At 53.5% G+C, this 8,491-nt stretch overlaps 1 protein-coding gene across 1 annotated transcript; it reads left to right on the forward strand.

Annotated features, from left to right (window-relative positions):
• Positions 1-3,231: 3,231 nt before the first annotated feature.
• LOC149285639 (3 beta-hydroxysteroid dehydrogenase type 7-like) lies at positions 3,232-7,578 on the forward strand. Its single transcript, XM_089495121.1, has 6 exons — positions 3,232-3,388; positions 4,869-5,024; positions 5,642-5,750; positions 5,959-6,058; positions 6,509-6,671; positions 7,157-7,578. Exons 1-6 carry the CDS (start codon positions 3,232-3,234, stop codon positions 7,576-7,578), a joined length of 1,107 nt encoding a protein of 368 aa, XP_089351247.1.
• Positions 7,579-8,491: the final 913 nt, after the last annotated feature.

Consider the following 8,491-nt stretch of genomic DNA (forward strand, 5'->3'; position numbering starts at 1 on the left):
TAATAGGGCAGATATACTTGGGTGGTGTATCGGGTGGGGGTAATAGGGCAGATGTACTTGGGTGGTGTATCGGGTGGGGGTAATAGGGCAGATATACTTGGGTGGTGTATCGGGTGGGGGTAATAGGGCAGATATACTTGGGTGGTGTATCGGGGGGGGGAGAGCTGCCGGCTGTCTGTTAAAGATAAACCCTTATCAGGTGCGTCCTTCGCTGGTTCAAGGCTAAGCAAACATGGATCTCTGCACGGCCCTCCTCACCTACCCCGGGGCCAACACAGCAAACCTATGAGAACATGCCTCGGCGGCCTCCAATCCCTTCATCTAGTTACTGAGAGGGTAGTGGATAAGTGAGACAGTCACCCAGCAGAAGCGGTAGAGGGAAATACAGGGAGGGGATTACACATGCATGGGATAGACATACGGCTCCTGCATCTAAGACGAGACCAACGACTGATTAATGATCGAGTCTTTACAGTCTAGACGGGCCGGATGGGGGCCAAACTGCCGGTGGGTTCTGTTGCGCGTCTCGGGGCCTCGTTCCTTGCGTTGTGGTGACGGATCCCTAATGACAGGGTGTGCGGCTGACGCCCTGCGTTCTTTCCACTTCAGCTGGAAGTCCAGTCCATGCCTCCACCCTTTTCCTGTAAAGGGTGCAATTATGGAACAAACCCAGAACCCACCGGCGGATCGGCCCCCGTCTAGTCGCCCGTTTCTCCTGCTGTAAAGACTCGATCATTGGTCTCGTCTTAGATTCAGGAGCCGTATGTCTATCCCGCGCATGTTTAATACCCTCGCTGTATTACCAAATACCACCTCTGCTGGGAGGCAGTTCCACTCACAGTGCTGCAGTTGTGACGCCGCTGGCAGCAGCGGCTGTAATCATGTTTGTGAGAACCGGTTTTCCCATCGCTGGGTATTGTTTTTATTCAGACACATTGCGGGGTTTCCGCTGCCTTCGGGTTTGTGTCAGGACTCCGGAACTTGCGCTCAGCGATGGAATCGTTTTGCGAGTCAAAGATGGACAGAAGTTTTGGGAAAAAAATATGTTTTTTGGTAAATGTGAGACGTGGCTGCGGCTGGTTTTTGGTTCTCGGCTGGGGGCGTCTCCCGCGGGCGTCTCTTTCTTATGGTGGTCCCGGGAGTGCCGGCAGCTCTTTAAGTGCCGCTCCAGGTTCTCCTGGACGAGTCGCCGGGGAGGCTATCGGCTGTTCCACGCGTTCTCGGGTTCTAGGTGGAGGCTTCGTGGCCGTCGTGAATTCCCGGGCGTTGCTGCTTTATAATTATCCGGATCCGGGACGCTCCCGACGGCTCAGCTGGCAGATTTACGGTGGGGGGGGGGTGCTGCCGGTCCCAGCCAAACACGCCCGTCTCTCACCATCGCATCCTCGGGCCGGGGGGGGGGGGGCGAGAAGCCGCTCTGCTGAGGGTGATGAGAGTTAAGACAGAGGGGGAGCGTCTGCCGCACAGAGGGGGAAGTGGCTTCGCTTCTCGTTCCTAGAACCGCTTTCTCTGCGGCCCCGGTGGTCGCCATTCTAGTAAGTCATGTGATGTTTAGGCACCGCCCACTACTCACTAACCTCGCCAAGCACAACGCTTTACGGCAGCGTTTTTTTCACTCTGGGGGCTTTTCAGCTGCCGGCGCCATGGAGACCGGAGGCTTCGTTCTCATCGGATCCATAAGGAGAAGCCACTTAGACTATATTACCCTAAAACTCCAGAAGAATTGCCCCCCTCCCCCCGCTGTTACCCCAGCGCAGCACAGCGAGGTGCACTTCGCTCGAGACTCACAGTTTCCACCCACATCCTCCTCCCCTGAACGTCCTTCCTCTCCCCACCGCTCACAAAGCACTCGGCTCAGAGCGGAGCGGCAGCCGGAGGGAGAGGTACGTTCTCTGCACACCTGGGGGGGGGCATTTATATTCTGGGCCGTCTGCCGGGGGTATTATTTCCAGCAGGTGTCTCACCCCATAGCTGCCAGCTGGCACGGGACGCAGAGTGCAGGATGTGGGGGTGACTGCAGACGGATGCCGATTCCCATACGTTCTGTTTATATAGCGCCAGCAGAGGCCGTGGCGCAGTCACGGGGGGGTGAATATTAACACAGACATAGCGGGTGCAGAAGGCGAGGAGGTTCCTGCCCCAGAAGCTTGCAATCTATTAGTGTAGAGAGAGTAATGTGTGTGATAAGGCGGGGGTTGGGGTGAGGGGCAACAAAATGTGTAATAAAATAACACCGAACAGAACGGGGTCGTCGGGGCTCCGCTTTCCTGCCCCGGGCACGCTCAAGAAGCGGGGTAACTGAGCGGTTAGTGCCCTCCGTGCAGGCAGGTAGCGGGGTAACTGAAGGGTTAATGTGGGTACCTGATGCCCCATAGCGCTCAGTCATGTGACCTCCAGGCTCCTCCCCTTGCGCAGTTTGCTTTATGGCAGCGCATCATGTCCTTTATATAAAGAGCAATTGAGAAATCACAAGGTCCTCCTGGTGCTTTAAGACCGAGGCATTCTACTAACCGAGCAGCAATACCCGACCCCGGTATTATTGTCCAGGAACATGGGGAGGAATAAGTGCTTTAAACCCAAATACATTTTTGTGAACACAGCGGGACTTCCCCTTTAAAGCTCTTTGCTTCACGTAAAACGTTGTTGTGAAATGAACCTTGCACATCCCTGATGTCGTCATGGAGACGGCTCGTGGTAGCCACGTGCGCCGCACGGAATTTATTATGTAAGAAAATAAACGGCTTAATGATAAAATATCTCCCGAGAGCTGCTGGGAGTCATACGTAGCTGGAGCCTCCGACCAGGGCTGAGGGCTTTCTGGCTGTGTTTAGAGGGTCACGTTTAATATGAAGGTTAACTACCCAGTGTGGCCCCCGACCACGCCATCCGGCCCCCGACCGCACCATCCGACCCACGACCGCACCATCTGGCCCCTGCCTTAATCAGTCGTTGGTCTCGTCTTAGATTCAGGAGCCGTATGTCTATCCCACGCATGTTTAATCCCCTCACTGTATTACCCTCTACCACTTCTGCTGGGAGGCTGTTCCACTTATCAACCACCCTTCCATTCCATCTCAGCCCTTGACCCTCTAAAAAGCCAATAAACAGGGCAGATGTAGGGGACCACGCGTGTGTCCAGCACGCTCTGCGCTGTACCGGGTAGCGGGGGTGGAAGGACACGGCTGTCGCATGGAACACGCGTGTTGTTGACGTGATGTCTCTAATCCACAGATGGCGTCCGGAGAGGGCCGCGTGTGCGTGGTGACGGGGGGCTGCGGGTTCCTCGGCTCCCACCTGGTCCGGATGCTGCTGGAACGTTCCGCGGATCTGTCCGAGATCCGAGTGTTCGACCTGCACCTGGACGAGTCGCTCGAGACGCTCGGCAGCGGTAAGTGACGGCCCCAGGGCCACCAACCGGCGACATCCGGGGGAAGGTGGGTGTGAATGAAGGGTTAACGGGGCAGTTTATTGCCCCAACAGCCCCGCTGCTTGATGCAGCCAATCGGTGGCAGGAAAGCGCTGCTATTGAGATCAATGGGATTTCTTTCTAGGCAATGGGGTTGGGGGGGCACGGAAAATAACTTCGAGGTGAGCAGAGGGGCAATTCTGCAGACCCCATACGCCCCCACCCCGTGCATTTGTAATGTTCATTTAAAGGGGCCGCGCGGCTGTCAGACGCATTAACCTCATTGGTGGCCGGACCGTCCCTTTTAGACAAGTTCTGGAAGCCGTTGCCAGAGAAACGATTTATTGCCTGTGACGGGGATGGCCGTGGGGTAACTTTTGGTTCCTGTTGGATTAACTCTTCAAACTGTTCCCGGATTCCTGCGTCTGAATCTTTTATTATATGGCGCCATCCTGTTCCGCAGCGCTGTACAAACCCGACAGAAATTCCCACACACTGCTTTGTGTAGGAGATTGGGGGCCCCCGGGAGCCCCTCCAGCACTCGTTTTTACACAGGATTGTACTCTTTTATCTGGAGCAGGTAATCAATCTCTGCGGATTCCCCACCGATGATGTCATATGTTTGGCCCATGGCCCCTGCGGACAGGTCCTGGAACAGCTCTGCTTCCTGTTTGTTTCGGGCAGAATTACAGGAAATAAATTTCCGCAGAATTTCCATTTCTGGGTTTTCTTGGCTCTGCATTTAACCTGTTCGCAGATTCTCAGGGTTTTTGCCCCAGTCTCGGGGGGGGGGAGGGGCAGATTCTCTGGGGCCGCACGGCTCCAACACAAACAGTCTACATCCATGGAAAAAGTTTAAAAACAACAAACTTCCCCAGAATTTCTGCGTTTTCTGCCTTCAGGTAAAATATTTACCAAGAAGAGCAGGAAGGCAGGCCAAGCACCTGCGGCACGGAAAGGGTTAAAACCGAGCTGCCTGGTGTGAGTTACGAGGGGTTAATGGCCGCCCTCCGACTCAATAAACAAAGTTATCCTCAAGAATACCCAAAGGAAATTAACGTTTATTTTACCCCCCCCGGGGGGCAATCTGTCTCTCAGCCCCCAAATTTCTCTCCAGACAGGGCGTCTCCCAAGTGCCCCCCCGATGCCCCTTATCCCTCCCCAGATGTTCCTTTTTCCTCCCTGATACCCCCTCTCTCCGCCCCCCGATGCCCCTCTTTTCTAGGAGGTGAGAATGTTTGCGGGGTATGAGGGGATCGCAGGGTTCTACAGCCCTAAAAGCCCCGATAATGTGTATAGAAACAGCAGGAAACGGCTTTATAAATTAATACAACTCATTAATCTTCTTCTAAATGCCCCAACCACGCCCCTAACCACACCCACAAAGATAAGTGCCCCTCTCCGTGCTGCGGGGTATAATCAGGCTGAGTGTCTCTGTAGACGTCTCTTGCTTTTTTTTCAGATAAAGTGAGGGTGCGTCTCATCCGCGGCGACATCTCGTCTTTGGAGGATGTTCGCGGCGCTTTGCGGGGGAGTCACCTGGTCATTCACACCGCCAGCCTGGTGGACGTCTGGGGGCGAGTGCCGGCAACCAAGGTCACAGAGGTCAATGTGACAGGTGAGAGGTCATGGAGCGGATCTGTCTGTGTAAAACATGGCACAAGCCGATACGAACTGTGGGGGCCTATAAACATCTCACAGTCCATGGAGTGAGTGAAGGTCTTCATTGGGTTGGGTGATGGTCTTTGGCGGTCATTGGGTTGGGTGATGGTCTCTGGTGGTCCGTAGGATCGGTGATGGTCTCTGGGAGTCATTGGGTTGGGTGAAAGTTTCTGTCGGTTCAAGGCGGGTGATGGTCTCTGAGTGTTTGTGTTGAGTTGGGGGTGAATGAGTTGTGAGTTATGGATGATTTTCTCTGGGGTCCATTGCATGGTTGGCAGTCACGACTGAGACAAACAGAACAAACGGGTGGGACACACCTTATAAAGGAAACAAAGCTGAAGCAAAGAGCTGAAACAGAATCCAGGAATCAGAGGTACAGAACAGAGCATACGGAAATCCAGGAATGGATCACAACAAAACATGGGAACTGAGGCAAGGCAGGGAAAAACAGAGATATGCAGCTCCGCAGCCTGGATAGACCCTGACAATGTTCTATGTGGGTCTGTGGGGTGGGTGACAATCTCGGGGGGTCCGGGGGCCATCCAGCTGCCTAACAGGGTCTCCAATTTGCAGGGACAGAGAATGTGCTGAGAGCGTGTGAGGAGGAGGGGGTCCGCTTCCTGGTCTACACCAGCAGTATGGAGGTTGTGGGCCCGAATCTGTACGGGGACCCTTTCTACAGGTATGGGGGGCATCAGAGCCTAGAACTCATTCACAGGGTACCGACAGCAACGTGGCGATTAACGGGGTATTAGTTACTGGGAAATCATATCATATCATACAGTCATCCGGTGAACCCCAACTTTGCCCCAGAACCCGGGGGAGATCAGAGGGGCGACAGATCCGCTAGATCCGTCACTCGGTCTCTGACTGAGTGTTTGTGTTTGCAGGGGCAACGAAGACACAGAATACCGAGTATGTCACAATCAGGCGTACCCCCTGAGTAAGGCCAAGGCAGAGAAACTCGTCCTGGAAGCCAATGGCAAGAAGGTAATACACTGAAGGACCCCTAGGGGTCAGCAGAGAGTCCATACACAGTGCAGTACACATAGTGGCCATAGGAGGAGCTGTTGGTGACCTGTAGTCGGCACACTGACCACCGAGTGTCGCCGCGGGACGCGGTAACAAAAGGCATCTAAGAAAAAATGGGGTCTTTAGTTGATGGAGATACCCTTTATTGGGACAATATAGAAAATATGGGAAAGAGCCATCAACTTTTGGGACCTCAGAGGTCTCTTCACTCCATCTGAAGACGGAAGGGACCTGTGTGGTCCACAAAGTTAATGAGACTCTGTCTTTTTTTTCTTTGTTGGTATCACATTTGACTAAAGACCCCATTGGACATTGTGAAGCCACCAAACCCCACCCAGGGAAACCAGCTATTTCTCGAAAAGTAACCTTTTAGTCATTATGTACAAAACGCGTGCTTTTTGTCGGCAGGTTAGGGGGGGGCAGACTCTGTACACCTGCTCCCTGCGCCCCACCGGGATCTACGGCGAAGGCCACGGACTCATGAAGGATTTTTATTACCAAAGTCTCAGGACGGGAGGTCGCGTGTTCCGGGCAATCGCAGAGTCTGTGGAGCATGGACGGGTTTACGTGGGTAAGAAAGGGTGTGGGTTCAGGAGGCAACAACAAGTGCAAGACTCCAGCTAGAACCAGGGACCAGAGCAGGACTCCAACTAGAACCATTAACCAGAGCAGGACACAGACTAGGACCAGAAAGAATGACCAGAGCGAGACTCCAGCTAGAACTAGAACCATTAACCAGAGCAGGACTCCCACTAGAACCATAAACAGCAACCAGAGTAGGGCTTCAGCTAGAACCATAATAAAGAACCAGAACAGGACTCTAGTAGACCCAGCAACCAACTAGAGCTAGAACTCCAGCTAGAACCAACATCCAGAGTAGGACTAGAGCGAGACTCCAGCAAGAAACAAAAAGCAGAGCAGGAACCAGAATCAAATGTCACAGCAGGACTCCAGGTAGAACCAAAATAAACAACCAGAGCAGGACTCCAGCAGGAACCCGATCCCCATGTACTAGAGTCAGAGCCCAGAGCAGATGTTTATTGTATTCTCTTGCAGGAAACGTGGCCTGGATGCACGTGTTGGCCGCCCGCGCCCTGCAGGATCGCCCCGATACCCTTGGCGGGCAGGTATATTTCTGCTACGACTCCTCTCCGTACAAGAGCTACCAGGATTTTAACATGGAGTTCCTGTCTTCCTGCGGCTTCCGCATGGTGGGCTCCCGGCCGCTGGTGCCCTACTTCCTGCTGTACCTGCTGGCTCTGCTCAATGCCCTGCTGCAGTGGATACTTCACCCCGTGTGCGTCTACGCGCCCCTCCTGAACCCCTACACACTTGCCGTGGCCAGCACCACGTTCACCGTGCAGACAGACAAGGCCGAGAGACACTTTGGCTACAAGCCGCTGTACAGCTGGGAGGAATGCAAGTGGCGGACGATCGATTGGGTGACGACGCTGGACAAGGAGGGCAAGAAGCATTGAGGGAACGAGACGGAACGGGGCATTGGAGTAACTGGGCAAATTCCTTTACTGCTTGAGAAAGGGGGGTGCCCCAAAAATCAAACCCCCTCTGAGCTCACAAGGGGACCATGGAAACCCCTCATCGGGTCTCGATAATCAGCGCTGGAGAATAATCCCTGGGAGGAATGAATCACGCGGGTGGAGCGGCGACGGAATGAGCACAACTTCCTGATGTGGAAAGAATGAGCCTGGCACAGAATGGAGATCTGCCACCGTGCCTTCAATGCGATTTAACCCCTCGCGAGGAACTGGGGAGAAAAAACTACGCTGCCCCGATATACCCCAAATCCGTATATATTTTACTTAATTATCTAATGAAATCTATTAATTATTTATCTCCATGGATAATTAACACTAAGTTCTCACCCTCCGTTCCTGGCCACCTCCACCGGTGCGTCAGAATCAACAGTGCAATAATACAATAATGTATGTGATCGCGAAAAGCAGCCCGATGAGGTCTGAACCCGCGTCGAGTATTTCCCGTGCAGAATAAAGTCGGAGGATTTGACGCAATCGCTGGGAGTTGTGGTTATTGGCGAGTGAGTGAGGTGCGCGATCCCCACTTGGCTTAATAACAAAGCGTCTGACCTTTTACTTGGTGAAGCAGCAGCACCAGGTGGACAAGTTCATAGAAACCTACAGATCGGCCCCATCCGGCCCCCGTCTAGTCGCCAGTTTCTCCTGCTGTAAAGACTCAAACCTTAATCAGTCGTTGGTCTCGTCTTAGATTCAGGAGCCGTATGTCTATCCCATGCGTGTTTAATCCCCTCACTGTATTACCCTCTACCACTTCTGCTGGGAGGCTGCTCCACTTATCTATTCATATGTCTATCCCATGCATGCTTGCATTCGCTCACTGTATTAGCCTCTACCA

Source organism: Sceloporus occidentalis, unplaced genomic scaffold, assembly GCF_023333645.1.
Source record: "Sceloporus occidentalis isolate IW3139 unplaced genomic scaffold, rSceOcc1.0.p SCAF_76, whole genome shotgun sequence".
Taxonomy (NCBI): Eukaryota; Metazoa; Chordata; class Lepidosauria; order Squamata; family Phrynosomatidae; genus Sceloporus; species Sceloporus occidentalis.

Coding starts and splice junctions, on each gene's coding strand:
- LOC149285639 (XM_089495121.1), top strand. CDS start 3,232: ATGGCGTCCGGAGAGGGCCGCGTGTGCGTGGTGACGGGGGGCTGCGGG. Junction 5,751..5,958: donor TACGGGGACCCTTTCTACAG/GTATGGGGGGCA, acceptor TTGTGTTTGCAG/GGGCAACGAAGACACAGAAT. Junction 6,672..7,156: donor GCATGGACGGGTTTACGTGG/GTAAGAAAGGGT, acceptor ATTCTCTTGCAG/GAAACGTGGCCTGGATGCAC.